Source organism: Trachurus trachurus (genome assembly GCF_905171665.1).
Source record: "Trachurus trachurus genome assembly, chromosome: 16".
Lineage (NCBI taxonomy): Eukaryota > Metazoa > Chordata > Actinopteri > Carangiformes > Carangidae > Trachurus > Trachurus trachurus.
In genome coordinates, this window is record NC_139902.1 from 33,924,035 (window position 1) to 33,949,199 (window position 25,165).

Below are 25,165 nucleotides of genomic sequence, written 5' to 3' on the forward strand. Positions count from 1 at the left end.
AATTTGATATGACCAAGACACCTAAAAACAAAAACACGGCCGTTTTCATCAATTTACCAGCAAGTGGGCAACACACATAATATTGGAGTGAATGGGTTTTCTGGGCGCTTTTGCAATACCCATATCCTGCCACTAGGGGCGCAAAACCCTTAAACCCTTAAACCCTTAAACCCTTACCACGGGAGTCAATGGTGGTGTCCTTACTCTCTTTTACAGTGCTCTACGTGAGACCAGGGTGGTGTGTTTTCACTGCTCTGAACGAGGCCTCACACACACACACACACACACACTCCTGTTGTGGAACCTTCCTCCGGGCGCCGGCCCAGTTCCCAGAATCCTCCACACTGCTGCCTTCATGACGAGGCGCCGTCACAGGAAACACCCCCCTCACCCCCCGCGCTTTCCCAGGAAAACTCCCAGCTCACGGCAACGGCGGGAAAAATCAATGTCACACATGACTGTGGTGAAGAGGAAGAGGAGGACGAGGAAGAGGGATGAAGAGCAGCTTCACTTCCACCAACAAGACACAACAGCAGAGTCATGTGAACCCACTCCCTCTCTGACATTACGTGTGTATTTACATGGCTGTGTGAAGAAGTGTGAAGGTTTTACAGACACAAAACACGTTTTAGTTAAAGGAATAGTTCACCAAAAAATGAGATCCAGTCATTTGTGCCTCCCCCTCATGCTGATGAATACTCTGGAGTAGTTTTTTATTCCTCAAAGTGCATCTGGAGACCTGGGAGGGCGGTTCCTAGTCCAACCAGAACTTTATATGAGAGTAATAGGGCCCGACACAAAAACGTCCATAAAACTACACAACAACCATTTAATATTCCTCCACACTGCTCGTCCACTGCAATCCAAGTGTCCTGAAGGGAGATAGTCCAGAGTTTACTGGAAACGACCTCATTTAGGACATTTTTACAGCCTCAACCACCCTGTGTTGAATTTGCCTGGGGGTGAGCGGACTTGCCCCAATGACGTTGTTTCGGGTAAACTCTGAACCGGCCTCTCTGCACTTCGAGGAATAAATAAAGTTTGTTTTTTATTTGAGGAATAAAAAAACAACTCCGGAGTATTCATCATGAGGGTGAGTCACTAATGACTGAATGTCATTTGTTGGTGAACTATTCCTTTAAGGTGCTGCTGCACAGTAAAAACAGTTGGGTTAAAAAATAACCCAATTTTAACCCAACTGCTGGTTCAGATAAGGACGAACCCCTTTTTTGTGTTATTTTAACCCAACAGGTTGAGTTATTCTTTTTGACCCTGAATATTCAACCCAAAAGTTGGGTTATGCTAACTACAACATTGGGCAATAGTGTAAAGCTGCAGTACCGGAGGCTACAGTTCTAGGACCGCAGTTTCAGGACCGTTCGATTTACGTCACAGCGCCGAGTGTAGACAGGCCAGATCAGTTTGAGTGAGAAGTGTAATTGTGCCATTTTAGGTTTAGGCAATGAATTAAGACCAGTAGAGTGTATAGAGAGAGTCCAATGACTGTCCAGAAAGTAGTTGGAGCCCGTTTGAGGTGATTTGTAGTCGATAAATCTGACGGCAGTAACTTCAGACGAGATTTGGTAAAAAAAAAAAAAAACAGCAGGTAACGGCAGTCTCCACTTGGTAGGAAGCGCTGTGACGTAAATTGAACGGTCCTAGAACTGCGGTTACTCCGGTACTGCAGCTTCACCCTACTCACATTGGGTTACTTTTAACCCAACTATTGGGTCGTGTATAAAGCGCTTGCTCGACCCAATAGTTGGGTTAAAAGTAAGTAAGTAAGTAAGTGGGTTGAATATTCAACCCAAAAGTTGGGTTAAAAAGAATAACTAAACCTGTTGGGTTAAAGGGACAATGAGGAGTTTTGGAAAGCAAAGTGTTTTCATACTACATCTACCATGAGTAGAGACAAAAGTGAGACAAAACCATATATTTATCTAAAATGGGCCCATTAACAAGTGGTAACGTAGATTCATCCACATTACAGTTTTTCTCGATTGTTTACACACATTTTCTGAAAGCATGCCTCATACTCTCAGAACTCTACACACAAATCCAAAAACACATACACACAATGGGCAAAACCCCTCACTTCTCCTGCAAAATGAAACTTTACATTCAAAACAATGTTACTTATTCTCAAAATGCTATTTTAGTCTCAAATGACACACACAAACCATCATATGACTAGACATTTATAACAACCAGTTGAACACTGATGTGCTCAGTGTAAAACACTATGATGAATGGAAAACACTTCTACTCCATTCATCATAATGACTTAGGCTTCTTTTTTTTTTTTACTGTAACTAAATGTGTTGTAAAATTTTAGAATATTGTTTTGATACTCAGAACACTCAAATACACGGTAACAAATGAAATGCGTGAAGACGCGACCGAGGTGGTCGTGTGACGATGCAGCCGTGCTGATCTGACCACAAAAGAAAAAAAAAAAGAGTCGGTTGGGGTCAGCTGGTTTACGGCCAAACAATTTTGAAAGACTGAACACATCATTTTGACAAGATGAGACTGTAACATGTGGTTCACCTAGTAGAGCAGCACTCTGTGTAGTCAAAGACTTTGTTCTAGTCTGGGTTCAAATCCTTCCATCAACATGCAATTTTGGTGATCAATGCATTTTCTTTTCTCATCATCATTATGACCACTGCTATATGTGTGTGTGTGTGTGTGTGTGTGTGTGTGTGTGTGTGTGTGTGTGTGTGTGTGTGTGTGTGTGTGTGTGTGTGTGTGTGTGTGTGGCCTCTCTCTGTTTGGTTTCTCTTTTTGGTCTGATTGCTAATTGTAAAACTGTGTGACAGGTGTTTACCCGTGTGATGAGTCAGTGTGAATGGTAGGGAAACTAACTTTAGAATTTTGAATAACAGTGTGTTACTCATGAAAACAAGAGATTTTCTTCATGAAAACTGTGCTAAATGCAGAGAATTGTGTGTAGTGTTTTGAAAAAAGTGTGTTATAGAACTGCAAATTGAGTGTAAAGCAGGAATTGTGCTTGTAGTTTAGCAGACTTGGTTCAGGGGGTTAATCGGTGCATGAGTTAGATGTTGAGGCCATTGTGCCTCAAGAACCAGAAATTGTGTGTAAACAATCGAGAAAAACTGTAATATGAGACTTTTTTATAACCAAATACAAACTCCTCATTGTCCCTTTAAAATAACCCCAAAAAGGGGTTCGTCCTTATCTGAACCAGCAGTTGGGTTAAAATTGTTTTTTTTTTTAACCCAACAGTTTGGTTGTTAACAACCACAGAGAGAGTTTGTAGAGGACACACCAGGTTTTGACAGTTTGATCACAGAACGGAGCTGAATAACTGATTGATTGATCGGTGTGTGATGAAGATGAAGATGAAGATGAAGATGAAGATGAAGATGAAGACGAGCTGAGACAGATGTGAGGCTGCAGGCGGCGGCGGCGGCGGCTCCACGAGTCGGCCCACGAGGATTCTGGGTAAAACCTCTGGTTGGTTTCACACCGAGGTCACAGACAGACAACGGCCTCTTCTTCCTCCAGGAGTCTCCAGGAATTACACCGTTCCCAGTATCCATTCTTCTTTCCTTCCTTCCTCTCCAGGAAATACACCGTTCCCAGTATCCATCAACGCTCCCAATCTGTTCCCTTCCTCCATCGTTTCTTCTTTCCTTCCTTCCTTCCTTCCTTCCTTCCTTCCTTCCTTCTTTCCCTTTGCCCATCCTTCTGCTTCCTTCCTTGACCTTATCTGTTCCTTCCCTCCATTTTTCTTTCCTTCCTTTTTCCCTTCCTTCTTTCCACAATCCTTCCTTCCTTCCTTCCTTCCTTCCTTCCTTCCTTCCTTCCTTCCTTCCTTTTTCTTACCCTTCATCCTCCCTTCCTATTTCCCTTCATCCTTCCTTCCTTTTTTCCCTTCACCCTTCCTTCATTCTTTCCTTCCTTCTTTCCTTCCTTCCATCCTTCCTTCCATCCTTCCTTTCTTCCTTCCTTCCTTCCTTCCTTCCTTCCTTCCTTCCTTTCTTTCTTCCTTCGTGCTTCCTTCCTTTTTCTTACCCTTCATCCTCCCTTCCTATTTCCCTTCACCCTTCCTTCATTCTTTCCTTCCTTCTTTCCTTCCTTCCTTCCATCCTTCCTTTCTTCTTTACCTTCATCCTTCCTTCCTTCTTTCCTTTTTCCTTCTTTCCCTTCATCCTTCCTTCCTTTTTTCCCTTCACCCTTCCTTCTTTCCTTCCTTCCTTCCTTCCTTCCTTCCTTCCTTCCTTCCTTCCTTCCTTCCTTCCTTCCTTCCTTCCTTCCTTCCATCCTTCCTTCCTTCTTTACCTTCATCCTTCGTTCCTTCCTTTTTCCTTCTTTCCCTTCACCCTTCCTTCATTCTTTCCTTCCTTCTTTCCTTCCTTCCTTCCATCCTTCCTTTCTTCTTTCCGTTCACCCTTCCTTCATTCTTTCCTTCCTTCTTTCCTTCCTTCCTTCCTTCCTTCCTTCCTTCCTTCCTTCCTTCCTTCCTTCCTTCCTTCCATCCTTCCTTTCTTCTTTACCTTCATCCTTCCTTCCTTCCATCCTTCCTTTCTTCTTTCCCTTCACCCTTCCTTCATTCTTTCCTTCCTTCTTTCCTTCCTTCCTTCCTTCCTTCCTTCCATCCTTCCTTTCTTCTTTACCTTCATCCTTCCTTCCTTCCTTCCTTTTTCCTTCTTTCCCTTCATCCTTCCTTCCTTTTTTCCCTTCACCCTTCCTTCTTTCCTTCCTTCCTTCCTTCCATCCTTCCTTCCTTCTTTACCTTCATCCTTCCTTCCTTCCTTTTTCCTTCTTTCCCTTCACCCTTCCTTCATTCTTTCCTTCCTTCTTTCCTTCCTTCCTTCCATCCTTCCTTTCTTCTTTCCCTTCATCCTTCCTTCCTTCCTTCTTTCCCTTCGTCCAACCGGAGGGTTAACCTGCTCAGTAATCAATAACTGATCGATACCGTTCTTCATCTGTCTGATCGTCAGCTGATTCATAATAAACAGCTGAGTGTGTGTGTGTGTGTGTGTGTGTGTGCGTGCGTGCGTGTGTGTGTGTGTGTGTGTGTGTGTGTGTGTGTGTGTGTGTGTGTGTGTGTGTGTAAATGACCTCATTCAGTCCGACTGTAATCGATTGGTCGCTCTCTTTCAGGAACCAACAGCAGACACTTGTTTCCTCTTCAGCCTCGGCCGTGACGTCACACGCCGCTCCGGCCAATCAGAGCGCAGAACTCAAACCTCAAAAACCGAGCGGCTCAGAATCAGCAGGTCAGAGAGTCGCAGTCGTCTTCGTCCTCACCATCGTCCTCGTCATCATCGTCCCCGGGTGCAGCAGCTTCGTCCACTTCAGCCTCTCTGATGGGGTAAGACAACGCCCGCTAAATAGTCGATTATTGATTATTGATTATTGATCGCCAACCAGAAAATAATTAGATAAAAACATTTTATTTAACATGAAAATTGATCTTCAGTTGTTTGTTTTTTTTAAACGTTGAATCTTTGGTCGATGAGACAATTTGGAAACTTTTCTCAGAGAATTTGGATCAAAGACATGCATCGATGAATTCAGAAACAGGCTCAGGTTGTACGTGCTTTTATTTTGGTATTTAATTGATAATTGTGTTTTATTGTGAAAGGTCAGTTTCCTGCTTCGTTTCCTTCTTTTTGCTTCAGCTCTGAATCTGACTGAGTGAGGTAAGAGCTGTTTTCCCATCAGGCCTTTGGGCGTTGACCAACCAGAGGCCTGATGGGAAAACTGCTCCCACAACATCACTGGTGTTTATATAACGAAGCGCTTCATCGTTAAATCTCTAAAAGACACTGATTATTATTGATTATTGATCAGAATAACTGCTGTTTCCTGGTCGGCTGGTCCTGCACTGCAAAAACTCAAAATCTTACCAAGAATATTTGTCTTTTTTTTAGTCAAAATGTCATTTCTAAGTCAAAACAAATCTCTTTCCACTTAAAATAAGACTCATCACCTAAAAATTAACTTGTTTTTAGATCATTTTCACTTGTTTCAAACTAATTTTCACTTGAAATAAGTAGAAAAATCTGCCAGTGAAAGCAAGTTGTTTTGTGCTTATAATAAGAAAGAAAAACTTGCTCCACTATCAGATTTTTCTACTTATTTCAAGTGAAAATCTGCTTGAAAGAAGTAAAAAGTGTCTAAAAACAAGCTACTTTTTAATGTGATGAGTCTTATTTTAAGTAGAATGAGATTTGCTTTGACTAGAAATGACATTTTGATTAAAAATAAGTCAAATATTCTTTGTAAGATTTTGAGTTTTTGCAGTGTAAATGTACAAAATAAGCTACAACTATTTTCACTTGAAATAAGTAGAAAAATCTGATAGTGGAGCAAGTTTTTCTTTCTTATTACAAACACACAAAAAACTTGCTTTCACTGGCAGATTTTTCTACTTATTTCAAGTGAAAATTAGTTTGAAACAAGTGAAAATGATCTAAAAACAAGTTCATTTGTAGGTGATGAGTCTTATTTTAAGTGGAAAGAGATGAGTTTTGACTAGAAATAAGACATTTTATATATTATTCCAACATTCTTGGAAAGATTTTGAGTTTTTGCAGAGCGTTGCTTTATTTGCTCCAACACAAGCATCAACAAACTTTTCCCGCGGCGAGCTACACATCAGGGAGCGTATAACAAACATCCTTCAAAAATAATAAAAGTAGCTACTACTCATAACACAATGAGTAAAGGTGCTTTCTTTTACATTTCTTATACATCCATTGATATGCTCCACAAAAAATAGTCTTATTTTCCCAGTAAATTCAGATTTATATTGAAAGGAAACGACCTGTTATTACAGAACTCCACCTCAACAGTCTGATGTAGCACCTTTATTTTGAAATCAGTCATTACAATAATTAATCAGTTATTACGAGCACAAAAAACTTTTTTATTTTATTTTCATTTAACCTTTATTTAACCAGGCGAGCAAATTAAGAACAAAATTCTTATTTTCAAGTGCAGCCTGAAGGGGAAGGGGGAGGGGAGGGCTAAAAGTGAAAACAAGGTTATATAAATTACACAGAAAAATTCAATACAATACAATACAATACAATACAATAAAACAGTTAATCAATAGGGCATGACAGAGGCCTATTAGCAAGTGCAGGAGTCGAGTGATTTTGTTTGAAAACAGAGAGAGAGGTGAAGACAGAAAACAAAAACCTCTCTTTCACTGGCAGATTTTTCTACTTATTTCAAGTGAAAATTAGTTTGAAACAAGTGAAAATGATCTGAAAACGAGTTAATTTGTAGGTGATGAGTCTTATTTTAAGTGGAAAGAGACTAGTTTGACTAGAAATGAGACATTTTGACAAGAAATAAGACAAATATTCTTGGAAAGATGTAGAGTTTTTGCAGTGTGGTCCTGGTCCTGGTCTTGGTCCTGGTCCAGAGCTGAGCCCACTTCCCTTCAGATCGGAGCGTGAAAGTGTGAAACCACAGAGTCTTCACACCGAGACCTGAACAGAGTTTATGATGCTGCTGCTGCGACCGGGGAGAAGCAGATTGTCATGCTGGTTGCAGCTGAACAGTCGCAGCTTTGTGGAGCAGCAGCAGCTGACTGCCTCATGCTGAGCCCAGCGTGGAGAAAAAGAAAAAAGGAACAAGAAAGAAGAACAAGAAAGAAATTGCACAGACGGAAAAATGTACGCAAATATATCGTTACACAGGGAAAGATATAACAATATGTATATAAGCGGTAGGTCCAGGGTACAGAGTTACTTCAATCATTTTTGTTCTGTTTATCGACAGTCTACTCTTCTTGTCAAAACAGGACTAAACCATTCACACACTAGTGTACAACAAGACTGAGAGAGCACATCAAATAGGACAGTAGAGGGCACTGTACTCAAGCAGAAAATAAAAAAGTAAATAAATAGAAAAATAAAAAGACAAAACAGAGCACAAGTTGTGATAGTGTCGCTTATTCAGGATGAGCTGTCCATTTCCTCCATAATACAGTGAATTTGTCCATGTTCAAGTTCAAGGAAAAAGTCAGTTTTTCCATGTTATACATTTGTTTTACAATTGCAGTCCACTCTTCTTTAGATGGAGACTCTTTCGATAGCCATCTTCTCGTAATAGCTTTTTTACCGGAGACCAACATTATTTTAATCAAATAATTATCAGTAACACTGATTGTGGGGGAAATATCACCAAGATAAATTGTACAAAAATCATATTTAATCTCAAAGCCCAATATTGAATTAATTTTTACCACTACATCCCGCCAGAAAGAATGTATAATTTCTAATAAAGTATCTTTATTGTCATTATTCTGGATAATGAAATTGTCTTCGGACCCACGGCTTAAAAACACAACATACAGTACAGTAATAAATAGAATAGAAAAAAAAATACAATTGAATTAAAAAAGGAAAGAGAGATGCGACAGAGATGTTTGCACAAGTATGTGGGGGTGGCTGGGGACAGGGGAATAAAGTGCATTAGTGCAAGTGTCTGGGAGGGAAAGTACGTGTGTGTGTGTGTGTGTGTGTGTGTGCGTGCACTGCAAAAACTCAAAATCTTACCAAGAATATTTGTCTCATTTCCAGTCAAAAATGTAATTTCTAGTCAAAACAAATCTCATTCTACTTGAAACAAGACTCATCACATAAAAAGCAGCTTGTTTTTAGACACTTTTTACTTCTTTCAAGCAGATTTTCACTTGAAATAAGTAGAAAAATCTGATAGTGGAGCAAGTTTTTCTTTCTTATTACAAGCACAAAAAACTTGCTTTGACTGGCAGATTTTTCTACTTATTTCAAGTGAATATTTGTTTTAAACAAGTGAAAATGATCTAAAAACAAGTTAATCTTAGGTGATGAGACTTATTTTAAGTAAAAAGAGATTAGTTTTGACTAGAAATGAGAGATTTTGACAAGAAATAAGACAAATGGTTTTGAGTTTTTGCAGTGTGTATGCCACTAGAAGGGGGCGATTGCCTTCACCGCTCTAGGAAAAAAACTGTTGTAGTGGTTGCTTTGCTGTACCTGTACCGCTTGCCAGACGGCAGTGGTATATAAACAACGGTACAAACAGTTCCGCATGATGATGATGATGATGATGAGGAGGAGGAGGAGGAGGAAGCTGCTCTTTGACCTCTACTGTTTGTTCTCCTCAGATTTGGTGAAGGAGAAATGACAGATCGTCTAAATCATGAGGTGAGTCTAGTCCAGAGCAGAGCAGAGCAGAGCAGAGCAGAGCAGAGCCACATGAGTCACAGGTCAAAACTAAACATTCATGTTGCAGTGCATTACATTAAATATACCTACAATAACATAATTGTGCAAAATAAACACAATTGATTATTGTGTTTCCCTGTTAGACAGGGCTCCACACTGAGTAACCTAACCTTCATATATGGGTTGTTCACAAATAAGAAGTAAAAAATCATTGTAAAACACATTTTCGTAACACTTTATTTGACGCCTATCTCTATAACGCATTATAACCAGACTTATAATGAGCTATAATGCAGTTATAACACTGTATAACTATAGTTATAAACACTCATAATGATCATAATGCTTTATAACAATAATCATAACACACTATAAAGCATTTTATCATGACTTATAAGGTCAGGTATTATAATACGTTATAATTGTTAGTAACTGGCTGACAATGCCCACATCGATAATGCATTATAAATATAGTTATAATGTGTTATAATTGGCTCATAAATGTGTTTAACTATCATTATAAACACTCATTAATTATCATAAGGCTTTATAACAATAAGCATAACACATTATAGAGCATTATAACTCTATTATAATACTAAGACCTTATAAGCCATTATAAAATGCTATATGATGTGTTCCGACCTAGCAGCAGTATAGTGTGTGGTTTGGTTTGGTTTGGAGTACAGTCTGTGTGTGTGTGTGTGTGTGTGTGTGTGTGTGTGTGTGTGTGTGTGCTGTCCTCAGACCAGCGCCGTGCTCAGAGTTTCCCGGCTGCCTCTGGTTCGCTCGGCGCTGCAGTCGGTGACGTCGGTGTACTCCGAGGTCAAAGGTCGCTACCCTCTGCTGGGGATGGTGGGCGGCGTGGCCGAGGTCGGAGTTCGTAACGTTTCCCACGTGGCCCTGAAGCAGGCGACGCCCTTTCTGCAGACCCTGGAGCCTCAGAGTAAGTGGAGAGAAGTACTACTACTACTACTGTTACTACTACTTCTACTACTGGTACCAACAGTATGATACTACTGTTACTACTGTCCAGACTGCCCCTAAACTGAGCCATTTTGCCCCTAGAATTTGAGACAATGCAAGTAATTTAAAGGGATACGCCAACATTTTTTTTTCGTGTCTTGCCTTACTCCTGAGTCCATGACCAGCAGATAGACACCATCCTTTCGACTGTGCGTGCAGTAACCATGGAGATAGAGCCGTATCGCCGCAATTAGCTTAGCTCAAACGCTGGAAGTGTATAGGTAGTGTTAGCCTGCCTCCACCTAAAGTCGCTAATTAGCTTAGCTCAAACACTGGAAGTGTATGGGTAGTGTTAGCCTGCCTCCACCTAAAGTCGCTAATTAGCTTAGCTCAAACACTGGAAGTGTATAGGTAGTGTTAGCCTGCCTCCACCTAAAGTCGCTAATTAGCTTAGCTCAAACACTGGAAGTGTATAGGTAGTGTTAGACTGCCTCCACCTAAAGTCGCTAATTAGCTTAGCTCAAACGCTGGAAGTGTATAGGTAGTGTTAGCCTGCCTCCACCTAAAGTCGCTAATTAGCTTAACTCAAACGCTGGAAGTGTATAGGTAGTGTTAGCCTGCCTCCACCTAAAGTCGCTAATTAGCTTAGCTCAAACGCTGGAAGTGTATAGGTAGTGTTAGCCTGCCTCCACCTAAAGTCGCTAATTAGCTTAGCTCAAACACTGCAAGTGTATAGGTAGTGTTAGCCTGCCTCCACCTAAAGTCGCTAATTAGCTTAACTCAAACGCTGGAAGTGTATAGGTAGTGTTAGCCTGCCTCCACCTAAAGTCGCTAATTAGCTTAGCTCAAACGCTCGAAGTGTATACTGTAAGTAGCGTTAGCCTGCCTCCACCTAAAGTCGCTAATTAGCTTAGCTCAAACACTGGAAGTGTATGGGTAGTGTTAGCCTGCCTCCACCTAAAGTCGCTAATTAGCTTAGCTCAAACACTGGAAGTGTATGGGTAGTGTTAGCCTGCCTCCACCTAAAGTCGCTAATTAGCTTAGCTCAAACACTGGAAGTGTATGGGTAGTGTTAGCCTGCCTCCACCTAAAGTCGCTAATTAGCTTAGCTCAAACACTGGAAGTGTATAGGTAGTGTTAGCCTGCCTCCACCTAAAGTCATCAGAGAAACTCTTCAGCAACTCTAAACGGAAACCGGCGGGCCGATCTTCGTCTCAGAGCTGACAAAACTCTCCGGTAAGGCATCTTGAGCGGTCAAGTGCCGCTAACGGGACGAGATCGGTCAAAACGGAGCAAAGACGCTTTATTTTGGTTCAAGCTAGCTACATCGAGGGTAGGTTAGCTTCCTATTTCAGAGTAAAAGCACAAATTCTATCATCATGGTTTTCTGTATGTAAAGGGCAACGGGTGTTTTATTTTGTGAAAGTAACCGGAAGTGCGTTGGTCACAACGGCTAGCTTGAGTAGCGCTGAATTCGTCTGAACAAAATTGTAAACAGCTGGTATTTAGACAAATTAACGACACACTTCTGATCTAAACGGCTACTTTCTCACCTAAACATGTTTGAAATGTCGATAAAGTGATATATTTACAGAGTTTAGAACTAAAATGAAATCAGCTTCTGACTGCTGATTTCGGATCGGGGTGGAGGCAGGCTAACACTACATACACTTCTAGTGTTTGAGCTAAGCTAATTAGCGACTTTAGGTAGGAGGCAGGCTAACACTACCCATACACTTCCAGTGTTTGAGCTAAGCTAATTAGCGACTTTAGGTAGGAGGCAGGCTAACACTACCCATACACTTACAGTGTTTGAGCTAAGCTAATTACGGCGATACGGCTCTATCTCCCTTGTTACTGCACGCACAGTCTAAAGGATGGTGTCTATCTGCTGGTCATGGACTCGGGAATGAGGCAAGACAGGAAAAAAAAATGTTGGCGTATCCCTTTAAGTAAATCAACTTGCACATTAAAGTAAATTTGCCTTTGGTGAAACATGGAAGGTGCCATTTAAAGAATCTGGAATCTGTCATTACAGGTGTCAGGCCAATGTGTGCGAGTGACATGAATGAAAAGGAAATGTGAATTGTTTGCTTTGCAAGTTGATTTACAGTGTGCGCCCCCAAATGTTCTGCTTGTGCTCCTAAAATTTTATATTAGGGGGGGGGCACTGTGCTCGCAGTAAAAATTAGTTAGTCTCTACCCCTGATGCTACCAATAAACTACACTGTCAGTACCACTGCTATCAAACTGCTAATATTTCTAATACTGGTCTTGCTGCTAATACTGCTAAAACACTGTACTAGTGTTGTGTCTTTCAACACTGGTTGTAGATCATTGCTAACTGGTTGGTATAACATCATATAAACATGTAATTACTGCTATAATACTAGGTATATACGTACTAACAGGTGTATTTGTGTCTCGTGTCCCTCAGTTGAAGTTGCCAACAGCTTTGCTCTGGTCGGTCTGGAGCGTCTGGAGAAAAACTTCCCCATCCTGAACCAGTCGACGGACGAGGTTTGTTGTCATGAGCAGGAAGAAACGGCCGAAAGAACTAAAGAACAATTATGATTATGTTGTTGAACAGATCTGAAGCCGATGTGTGTTTGTATTAAAGGGATAGTTCAACATTTTGTCAAATTGGCCCATTGCCATAATCCCTATAGTCATAGCAGTAGGTTTGTTACCTTTAATTGTCATTGGTGCAAGCTATTTTTAGAACGGCGGAGCAGAGCCGTGAGCTGCTCAGAGCTACGCTACGGAGGCTCATTATGGGATTTCTTGGTTTCCCTCATCAAACTCATCAAATACACAATCCAACAACTCCACAACGCTCTGGTGGACAAGTTGTGAGCTGCACATTCACCACGCTATGAGATAATAACACAACGTTACCACACAGAGTTGTTTTAGAGGGAAATTCATGCAAAACCACTGATGCACGTTGCCTTCAGGGACAGTTTTTCATCAACAGTCTCTGTATTTACCTCTAAAACAACTCTGTGTGGTAACGTTGTGTTATTATCTCATAGTGTGGTGAAGAAGAAGAACCAAGAAATCCCATAATGAGCCTCCGTAGCGTAGCTCTGAGCAGCTCACGGCTCTGCTCCGCCGTTCTAAAAACAGCTTGCACCGATAATTAAAGGTAACGAACCTACTGCTATGACTATAGGGATTATGGTGATGGGCCAATTTGACTAAATGTTGAACTGTAACGTGTCTCCGCCCCCCCAGGTGGTGGGCCACCTGAAGGACGCGCTGTTCGTGACGCTGGACGACGTGCAGCTGTGGGTGGTGGACGGTCTGGACGGAGCTCTGGACCAGGTGGAGCGGCTGGCGGACCGGGCCTGGGCGGCGCTGCGGCTGCTGCAGGACACGCAGGTGGGCCGCGCCGCCACCTCGGGGCTGGACGACGCGCTGAGCCGCCTGGAGGACGCCACCGCCTACTACCTGCCCCTCCCCCCCACGCTGCGTGAGTATACCGGATGTTACTGCTACTAGAGCGCTGTAAAAGAGAGTAAGGACACCACCATTGACTCCCGTGGTAAGGGTTTAAGGGTTTAAGGGTTTAAGGGTTTAAGGGTTTAAGGGTTTAAGGGTTTAAGGGTTTAAGGGTTTTGCCCCCTAGTGGCAGGATATGGGTGTTGCAAAAGCGCCCAGAAAACCCATTCACTCCAATGTATGTGTGTTGCCCACTTGCTGGTAAATTGATGAAAACGGCCGTGTTTTTGTTTTTAGGTGTCTTGGTCATATCAGATTATACTTATAATTTGTTTATTACAAAATGTAGATTGAAACATTCATGTAGACAACTGTTTTTTGTTGTTGTTTTTTTACTCTATTATAATACTAAGACCTTATGAGCCATTATAAAATGCTCTATAATGTGTTATGCTAATTGTTATAAAGCCTTATGATAATTAATGAGTGTTTATAATGATAGTTATACATGTTTCTAAGCCAATTATAAGACATCATAACTATATTTATAATGTATTATCGATGTGGGCATTGTCAGTGAGTTACTAACAATTATAACCTATTATAATACCTGACCTTATAAGTCATGATAAAATGCTTTATAGCGTGTTATGATTATTGTTACAAAGCATTATGATCATTTATGAGTGTTTATAATTATAGTTATACAGTGCTATAACTGCATTATAACTCATTATAAGTCTGGTTATAATGCGTTATAGAGATAGGCGTCAAGTAAAGTGTTACCCTACTGTGTTTTGTTTATTCATTGACATGTTAATCTTAGTTTTTGCTCTTTTTTTTCTGATGTTTCCGATCATCCCCGACATGTAGTGTTTTTGCCTTCTATGTGTGTTTGTTTGTATATTTATTTAGTATATATATATATATATTTGTGGTCAGGTCTGGAGTGGGAGATGCGTGTGCAGGAGTTTGAGGACGAGGACGAGGACGAGGAGCCGGGGCTGTGGACGCGGGGGCGGAGCCTCCTGCTGAGCCTCAGCCTGCAGCTCTACCACCGTCTGGCCAAGGTCCGCCAGCAGCTGCAGGACGCCGTCAAGACGCTGGGGGACGCCGCCGACACGGTGAGGCCACGCCCCCTCGCACCTGTGCTGCTGAGGCCACGCCCCCTCACACCTGTGCTGCAGAGGCCACGCCCCCTCACACCTGTGCTGCAGAGGCCACGCCCCCTCACACCTGTGCTGCAGAGGCCACGCCCCCTCGCACCTGTGCTGCAGAGGCCACGCCCCCTCACACCTGTGCTGCAGAGGCCACGCCCCCTCACACCTGTGCTGCTGAGGCCACGCCCCCCGGGGGGTTCGGTCCACCACGCACACACAGGAAACCAGATCATATTATAGACATAGAAGCCTCCTCTGACGCTGCTGTCCATTGGAACGATGTGTCAACGCGGCGGCCATCTTGGTCAGGGGGAAGCCGTGTCTACTTCCTGCACTAGTCAACAGACTGCAACAACTCAAATATCTTACCAAGAATATTTGTCTCATTTCTAGTCAAAACAAATCTCATTATACGTAAAATCAGACTCATCACATTAAAAAGCAGCTTGTTTTCAGACACTTTTTACTTCTTTCAGGCAGATTTTCACTTGAAATAAGTAGAAAAATCTGATAGTGGAGCAAGTTTTTCTTTCTTATTACAAGCACAAAAAACTTGCTTTCACTGGCAGATTTTTCTACTTATTTCAAGTGAAAATTTGTTTGAAACAAGTGAAAATGATCTAAAAACAAGTTAATTTTTAGGTGATGAGTCTTATTTTAAGTGGAAAGAGATTAGTTTGACTAGAAATGAGACATTTTAACAAGAAAAATGACAAATATTCTTGGAAAGATTTTGAGTTTTTGCAGTGCACTGGAGGCAGAGACACAGACACGTGTCTCTCTGTTTCTGTCTCTGATCAAATCAACTTCAGTCTCAGAACAAACTGATATGAATCTGAGGCAGAAACAAACAAACCAAGAGACGACGTGAGGCAGCAGCTCCCTGAGGAGTGTGTGTGTGTGTGTGTGTGTGTGTGTGTGTGTGTGTGTGTGTGTGTGTGTGTGTCTGTGTGTGTGTGTGTGTGTGTGTGTGTGTGTGTGTGTGTGTGTGTGTGTGTGTGTGGGCTGGCTACGTGACCAGACACATGAGTGTTTCCTCGTCCTGTACAGTCACAGTAACAATTAAAGCTGTGGTCGGGGCAGTTTTGGACAAATTTAGGAAATTCTGAGTAACACGAGACAGAATAGGAAGACAACAAGAACAACAGGATTATGCCCAATTCCAATTCTAATTTCCATCTCTACCCCTAGCCCTTAACTCTTGCCCTTGAAACGGAGCTACAAGGGGTAGGGGTAGAAAGTCAACCCCTATGAATTGGGACACCACTTCAACAATCACATACGTCATCAGTCGTCTCTGCTGGCTTTCACATAAGCAGACGTGACAAGCTTTTAGCACAAATCCTGTATTCAAAACCACGTTAACTTAATAAAACAAAATAAAATTTAATGCAGACTGATCGGTTCATTGTAAAACATTTATTTATTGAAGTGAATGTGGTGGTTTGTGTCCGTAGGCTACAGAGCCCCGAGGCAACGCTGCTCCTCTGTCCAATACACACATGAAGCTTCACTTTTAATTCAAACTAACTAATGCGACTGATACAGGTGTTAGATTTCATCAATGAGACCAACATTTATCTCCTAAAAAGAATGTAACCAGCCGGCGGTAAACCTCCAAAAACCTGCGGGTAAGTTAATTAGTGATCGTCTTTTCCCCCGGGATGACGACGGAGGTTGGCCGGCTGACCAGCTCTCTGGACAGGTGGTGTCTCCGTGACGAGCCGTTGATCTGCTCCACAGGTGGAGCTTCACTTCTCCCAAAAACATCGGAGCAAACGTCTAAACAGCCTCATGTGGATAAACTGACCGCACATCGGGGATCTAAACAGCTACTTTCTCCCATGAAAAAATATTAAAACTTAACAAAATGACGTAATAACAGCGCTACAGTGAGAAATGAAACAGCTGCCGGTTGCTGCAAGATGCATTCTGGGAAACTTGTCATAGCCCTCGGTTTGAAGTGTTCGTCTGAAAATCTCAGTTTGAAGGACCAGATAGCCCGACCACTTCCCCCTAACCCTCGTCTGAACCAGAATCGGTACAACACCACTTCACGTGAACGCACAAAACGAAGGGTTAGGACCAAGAGCTAGGACTAAGGGGGGAACTGGAATTCAGCCTTACAGCGTCCACTTGTCTTAGCTCTGACACCAAGAACCAACTCCTAACTCACTGAGCTACCTGGCTGGAAATGAAACCTGGCATGTGGCTTCACACATGGACTAAGTGGTGACAGCAGCTGTCAAGGCAGATATTTTAATGTTCGCAGGTTGTTTTACGCTCTGTTCAGATTCTTGACTGATCAATGACTGATCGATGATCAATGGGGAAACTGTCAGCAGCAGCACACTGCAAAAACTCAAAATCTTACCGAGAATATTTGTCTTATTTCTAGTCAAAAACAAATCTCATTATATGTAAAATAAGACTCATCACATAAAAAGTAACTTGTTTTTAGACTCTTTTTACGTCTTTCAAACAGATTTTCACTTGAAATAATCTGATAGTGGAGCAAGTTTTTCTTTCTTATTGCAAACACAAAAAAACTTGCTTTCACTGGCAGATTTTTCTACTTATTTCAAGTGAAAATGATCTAAAAACAAGTAAATTTTTAGGTGATGAGTCTTATTTTAAGTGGAAAGAGATTAGTTTTGACTAGAAATGAGACATTTTGACAAGAAATAAGACAAATATTCTTGGAAAGATTTAGAGTTTTTGCAGCGGCAGCAGAGACGTCCACAGTCGTTACAGAGTCTGGACCAGCAGAGACCCGGACAGGAAGTCCAGCCCAGATCAGGATCAGACTACGTGCTGCTCACAGCGTCGCAGTCTGATGCTCAGATAACGGTCTGCAGGTCTGGACTCGCCCCCCTTCCCCTCCAGAGTCCAGGCCTGCAGCAGCTTCACAGGGGACGGGGCTGAAACAGGACCTGTTGAACACTTTAGACCACTAAAGACCAACAAAGACCATTAAAGACCACTTTAGACCACTTTAAACCACTATATACTAGGGCTGGGTATTGTTGAGAATCTCACGATTCGATTCGATTTCGATTCATTAGGTCACGATTCGATTCGATATCGATTCGATTCGATATTGATTGAAATGCTTCGATATCGATTCAGTATCAAGCAGAAATACACAAATAAGAGTACCAGATTTTTTTTTTTTTTAATAATTATTTGTTTAGTTTCATGCCTTATGAACAGCCATAGTATAACTCATAGCATAACAAAATATGACACTGCTTTAACACTGAACTACAGTGCAGCTAAATTTAAATTAGGCTATGTGTTACTTTCCTCTTGGAAAATAACTCATAACATTTTGAGTAATAAAACAATACAAAACAATATTATTAATAATAGCCTACTGCACAACTGAAAATATTGTAGCGACCCCGCAGTAATGTTCTTGTTATGATGTTTAAGTTCTGTGATTTCTGACTGACTGTCAATGTGTATGGTACGGGCAGGTGGGATGAGAAACTGAGGGGCTGGGGTGAGTGTGAGGAAGACAGAGTCCTGTCTGTGTGTAGGTGAGTGAGTGAGGAGGAGCAGAGGAAGAAGTGAGAGCAGCTGTCAGATAAGTTTGTGTTATGTTGTTGACTTGTCGTCGGGTCTGACGCTACAATATCAATAACCACGTGTGCTTAACACAAGGGGGCAGTTGTCGGTCTGACTTTAGCTTTTTCGCGGCACGGAGAAATGCGCATCTGGTGGCTCAACCTGGTCAGTGGGTGCTTGAGCACCGGAGCACCCACGGAATCGGCGCCTATAAATACAAAATGAATCCCCACATCTGCTTTCAGGTTTGAAGGCGCTGGCTTAACGCTGCTGCTGCTACTCACTCCCATATTGTTATGGTTTGGTCTAGTGCGGCCCCCGTCCGTACAGCGCGAATCACACGAGGGTGTTGCTCGCAGCGCCCCCACTGGCCAGGGGCTTGAATCGATTCAGAAGATTGCTGAATCGATATTGAATTGCAGAGAAAAGAATTGCAATGCATTGCTGAATCGATATTTTTACCCAGCCCTACTATATACCCCCAGAGGTGGGTAGAGTTGCTAAGACTCAAGTACTCAAGTAAGAGTATTGTTACTTTAGTATAATATTACTCAAGTAAAAGTTAAAAGTAGCCATCTAAATAAGAGTAATGTGATCAAATACACAAAAATATAAAATAGCAATGAACAAATTCAGATATTGCCAAAGAACAACTATAAACCTCTATAGACCATTATCAACCACTATAAACAACTATAGACCACTATAGACCACCATAGATCACTATAGACCACTACAAACCTCTATAAACCACTATAGACCACTAAAGACTACTTTAGACCACCTGGAACTGATCCGCTGCCACAGAGACACAGTGTCTCCGTGTCCTCACGTGTCTCTGCTGCTCCGGGTCCTGGTTCTGGTCCAGAGAGTCTACTATTGTATTATATTGTTGTCATTGCTTATCTGTTGTGTTGTTTTATTTCATTTCATTTTTTGTTAACCTTTTAATCTACAGGCCCATAATAATAATAATAATAATAATGTAATAATGTCTAGGAATAGTCTAGAAATAACAGTCAGTTTCATAGTAATAGTAATAGATTACACATGCTTTTCATGCTTTGGATTTTTTCGGGAAAGGCCACTATTTTTCTCCACCAAGTCCTTGCAATTGACTGTTCTTTCTGGGCTAATTCTACACAACCAATTGTTATTTCTTGCCGATATCTCTGGACATTATGAAATTGAGCGTTATTTCTAGGCTATTTCTAGACATTATGACGCAATTGATTTTTATTTCTTGACATTATCATGTAATTAACGGCCTGTAAATGAAAAGGTTACCCATTTTTCTCATGTTCAAAATCGTTTTTTTTCTCCAATCAACTCATTCACTCATGCAGGTGGGTCTGGGCCGGGTGCTGGACGTGGCGGGGGAGCTGCTGCAGTACCTGCAGAGCCTGCTGGTGGCGCTGGTGTACCGGACGGAGCACGTCAGAGAGCTGACCCTGACCGGCATCAGGACTCAGGCCGCCACGCTGGCGGAGCTGAGTCCGGTCCAGCGGTTCCTGGAGCTGCCGGTCCAGGTCCAGCAGCTGCTCCGAGACCTGCAGGAGCTGTCCAAGATCCTGCTGCAGCTGGTGGTCAACGCCACGCCGCTCTACAACATGGTGAGTTGTTGTTGAAGTTGTTTATTATAGTAGGATGAGCCGCTCTACAACATGGTGAGTTGTTGTTGAAGTTGTTTATTATAGTAGGATGAGCCGCTCTACAACATGGTGAGTTGTTGTTGAAGTTGTTTCTTATAGTAGGATAAGCCGCTCTACAACATGGTGAGTTGTTGTTGAAGTCGTTTATTATAGTAGGATAAGCCGCTCTACAACATGGTGAGTTGTTGTTGAAGTTGTTTATTATAGTAGGATGAGCCGCTCTACAACATGGTGAGTCGTTGTTGAAGTCGTTTATTATAGTAGGATGAGCCGCTCTACAACATGGTGAGTCGTTGTTGAAGTCGTTTATTATAGTAGGATGAGCCGCTCTACAACATGGTGAGTTGTTGTTGAAGTCGTTTATTATAGTAGGATAAGCCGCTCTACAACATGGTGAGTTGTTGTTGAAGTTGTTTATTATAGTAGGATGAGCCGCTCTACAACATGGTGAGTTGTTGTTGAAGTTGTTTATTATAGTAGGATGAGCCGCTCTACAACATGGTGAGTTGTTGTTGAAGTTGTTTATTATAGTAGGATGAGCCGCTCTACAACATGGTGAGTTGTTGTTGAAGTTGTTTCTTATAGTAGGATAAGCCGCTCTACAACATGGTGAGTTGTTGTTGAAGTCGTTTATTATAGTAGGATAAGCCGCTCTACAACATGGTGAGTTGTTGTTGAAGTTGTTTATTATAGTAGGATGAGCCGCTCTACAACATGGTGAGTCGTTGTTGAAGTCGTTTATTATAGTAGGATGAGCCGCTCTACAACATGGTGAGTCGTTGTTGAAGTCGTTTATTATAGTAGGATGAGCCGCTCTACAACATGGTGAGTTGTTGTTGAAGTTGTTTATTATAGTAGGATAAGCCGCTGTACAACATGGTGAGTCTCCTGAGCCGCCACAACATCGGTCTCTGGTCTCTATTGTGGTTTTGATGGATGTGGACTTGTTTGTTAAAGGGACAGTCCAACATTTAGCCAGATCTTCCTCTCACCATAACCCCTATAGTCATAGCAGTAGATTCGTCACCTTTAAAGGAACATTGTGTAACTTCTCCTGTTATCTCTTCATGAAAATCAATTATTTGGTTCTTCAGTCTGTTTTTCATTACTCAGTAATCCCCCCATCAACAAAGTGTTCCTTTCAGCTCTGAATGAGCCATTCATATCATTCATATCTACATGGAGCGGGTAAGCTCGGTGCTGGCTGCCATGTGGTGTCGCCATGTTTTTACGTTCAGTGGCAGCGTGACGGTAGGAAACCACGGCTGCATTCACCTGCAGTCGGGCAGACGGCCGTCGCTAACAAACCAGATGTCATTTTAGTCACAGAAGTCCAGAGGAAGACGGTAAAACAATACCACATCGCCATGACAACATGTTGTCACGTGTATTGTTTTGCCACTTGTTTACATAGAGGCTTGTTTATGCCGTTACGTGCAGCGGCTGTCGTCCGTTTGCCGTCTGCCCAATTTCACCTGAATGCAGCATGAAAAATACGACTGAGTTGCTTGAGATATACAACCGCAACGCTAGACGGAGGAATTCCTACACAATGTCCCTTTAATTATGGGTGCATGTTGTTTTGAGATGGGCGGGGCAGAGACGTGAGCTGCTCAGTGAACAAAATGGAGGTGAATGGTACAGGTCCCCTGTCCCTCATCAAACTCATCAAATACACAATCCAACAACTCCACAACGCTCTGGTGGACAAGTTGTGACCTGCACATTCACCACGCTTATCCATCTCAAAACAACATGCACCGATAATTAAAGGTGATGAACCCACTGCTATGACTATAGGGATTATGGTGAGAGGAGGATCTGGCTAAATGTTGGACTGTCCCTTTAATCAGTAAAGTATCTGATTGGTTGTTTGACTGACGACCCGTCTGTGTGTGTCTCAGCTGCAGCAGCCGTCCCACCAGGACGTCGAGGACTACCTGAACAGCGAGGGCTTGATGTCCGACAACTCGTCTCGCCGTAACTCGGCCAACAGCCTCTTCCTGAAGGCGATGGACGGCCGTCCTCGCCGCCGCCGCAGCCTCTACTCCCGCGCCGCCCGGGGCTCCGTGGGGCCCCAGAGCCCCGACCCCCCCCCCAACGGCCGGCGCTCCTCGCCCCCGGCCCTGGAGGTGGACAACCTGTCCGTCCCTTTCGACGGCGCGGCCGCGGCGGCGGCGGTGCACCGGCGGCCGTCGGCCACCGAGCTGCTGCTGGCGCCGCTCAAACAGTTTGTTTCTCAGAGCCAGAAGGCCTTCGAGTACCTGACCCCCAACTCCACGGACGACACCGCCAACGCCATCGCCAACACCAACGCTACGGCAACGGCCGAGTGAGACTCCACCCGCCCGCCGACCAATCACAGCCTCTCACTGTCTCCACCCCCGACGACCAGCCGTTCGCGCCGCAGCTGGTGTTGGTTTGTGCGTTTACGTTCATCGACAGAGCCATCGGATCGTTCGCTTAGACAAACAACTTAGTGGGGTCGTTATTTTGGGTTAAAAGTGTATTTTATTTTTAATCTGGTCACCAAATGCTTGGCATACCAGTTTCTCCTTTTTATTCTGAATCCATACATACCTAATTTGTTAAATTTGGTTAATCTAATCAAAAGTTGCAGCAGTTTACATATTTTGCGGCGGCGCCCCCTAGAGGCCATTTTTTATCTGTGTGTTTGACACTCGGACTCAAATTGTTCTATAGACCCTAAACTTCAACTTACGTAGAAGTGAAAACCAAACTTTAACACCAATTTGAAATGACTGAGAAAAATGACACATGCATCCGACCCCACTAACTGTACCACAGAATCCATCTTTATATTTATTTCATGTATTTCAGATGTGAGTCAATAGTAACACTCTGCCCTACAAAGGCAAAGAGCAGTATCTGCATTTTTTTTTTCAATTTTTTTTTTTCTTTGACCAATCAAAAGTGTATAAAGGCATATTCTCTTCAATCTGGTAGAATGTGATATTGGTTCTGCTGAAATTTCTAGAGTTACTGGGCTTTTTATTTTGCTGTCCATCCAAAAAATACTGCACTTTGCCTTTGAATAGGGCAGCGCTGTGTTGAGATAATGATGATGATCACACTAACTGTAAAACTGTAATTGTTCTCATCATAAACACATTAACCTGAATAAACAGTTGTTTGTTGTTTCACCGTACCCTGATGAGACCTGTACCAGAGTTTTTATCACATTAAAGATCATCAGAGGTAAAAACATGACGGGTCGCACCTTTAATCAACTCAACGCTGAGGTCGGTGTCATGAACATGAACATGAACTAACAGGTTAAAGGGATAGTTCATGAAAAAAACGTGGTAGGAGCGCACACCAGAATTGAAGAGGAGCTGACAGCCGGAACAAAAAGGGATAGTTCACCCAAAATTCAAATTTCACTCATGATCTCCTTTTTTTTCCTTTTTCAGAAAAAAATTAAATAAGTCTATATTTTAAAGTTGTTTGTAGTGGAAGCTCCCAGCACTGCTCTTCCTGGTCCGTCCAAATCTCGCGGGATTTGCATTGACAACAAAAAAGCTTAAAACATAGACTTATTTAATTTTTTCCGGAACAATTTCTCATGTCGGGGCTTCAATACAAGAGGGACATTATACAGACGAGCACTATGGAGGTATTTGGATGTTTTTTGGTGTGTCTTTTTGGACCAAGAAAAGTGAGCTCCGTTCTCAACCGTCATATGGACATGCACTGCTACGCCGAGACCCCCTGTAACTCAGAGAAGCCACGGAGGACTCTGAAACTTCTCCCAGCCCTTAGTCCACATGAGGGGGAGTAGTAGATAATGAGTGAAGAAATTTGGGTGAACTATCCCTTTAACGAGCTCGTTAACGAGCTTAACGAGGTCACAGACGACGACAGACTCAGATTCTCAGTGTCGACTTTTATTAGAAAAAAACTTCACATCAGAGTGAAACAACACACATCTGGTTCCACATCTGTCAAAGGTGTGTGTGTGTGTGTGTGTGTGTGTGTGTGTGTGTGTGTGTGTGTGTGTGTGTGTGTGTGTGTGTGTGTGAGCATGTGCACAGTCAGTCAGCTGATTGGTCAAACAACATGAACTATGAACAACTCTTTATTGAAGCTCCGCCCCCCTCGTAATGAAGCTGACTCAGCCTGTTTGAGGGTCACATGACTCAGGTCCTGTTACCGTAGCGGCGTTCTGCGTTGTGTTGTCATAGAGACGCCCCAGGTGAGTAGCTAACACAAGAGGTCAATGACCAATTCCAAAGCTTCCAAAGTGTCCAAAGCTTCCAAAGCGTCACCAAACGAGACCTTGAGCCAGGTTTAACTTTAGGGTAATTAGCTATGACGCGGTTCGGCGGCAACCTGTCAGAATAGAGACGTCCGTCGGCTGCCTTTTTTTTTCTTTTTTTTGTATTTCGGCTCTCCAATGACCAGCGCGATCGAACTTTGACGTCAGTCACGTGACGAGCGACCAAAGCGGCTGAAAATATTTGCCGTTTTGGAAGCTGTCTTGTCTGAAGCGCAGCCTCGAGCGTTTTTGACACTTTGGAAGATTTTGGTGTGAACCAAGGGGGCAGTTGTCGGTCTGAGAAGTGAAGTCACTTCCGCGTTCAACAAGCTGCAATCCCCTCTTCTTCCTCTGGGGGCTGGTGTCAGAAAGCAGCATTCTCCATAGACCCCCATGTTAAAATCGCCGATTTTACATCCTCAATAAACATGTTGGTGGGGCTCTGGTGGCTGGGGGGCTGGTGTCAGAACGTTTTCTGTTCTCAATCGATAGTTTCTACCCCCGCACACACTCTGAGGGGGGGATTTTTTTTTAACTCTACCGTTTTACTGTTATTAGGTTAAAACTCTGGCCAATTAGGGCGCGGAAACGTTGAGTGACAGGTCCGAGCAGCTCCGTGGACAGCTGCTTCGAGGCCAGTGGGCGGGTTCTCGGCCGGCCAATCCAACATGGCGCTGTTCAGGCCGCCATGTTGGAGTCACAAAAACAACTCCACAAAACCAATGGGGGACGTCACGGTGCTACGTCCATTCTTTTTACAGTCTATGGTGTGAACGCACAGTAAGAGTCCTCCCCTCTACCTGCGTCACACCACCTCGACCTTTGACCTCTCTCCTGGAGCGTTGCCGTGGTTTCTGCCCAGTCTGAAGCAGCAGTAATTAAGCCCCTCCCTCT

At 42.9% G+C, this 25,165-nt stretch overlaps 1 protein-coding gene across 1 annotated transcript; it reads left to right on the top strand.

Annotated features, from left to right (window-relative positions):
* Nucleotides 1–1,901: 1,901 nt before the first annotated feature.
* On the top strand, nucleotides 1,902–22,328 carry plin6 (perilipin 6; the record flags this gene model as incomplete). Its single annotated transcript, XM_083989475.1, has 8 exons — nucleotides 1,902–1,917; nucleotides 5,166–5,344; nucleotides 9,948–10,146; nucleotides 12,604–12,686; nucleotides 13,404–13,641; nucleotides 14,553–14,971; nucleotides 19,687–19,953; nucleotides 21,897–22,328. 8 exons carry the CDS (start codon nucleotides 1,902–1,904, stop codon nucleotides 22,326–22,328), a joined length of 1,833 nt encoding a protein of 610 aa, XP_083845601.1.
* Between the last annotated feature and the right edge of the window lie 2,837 nt (nucleotides 22,329–25,165).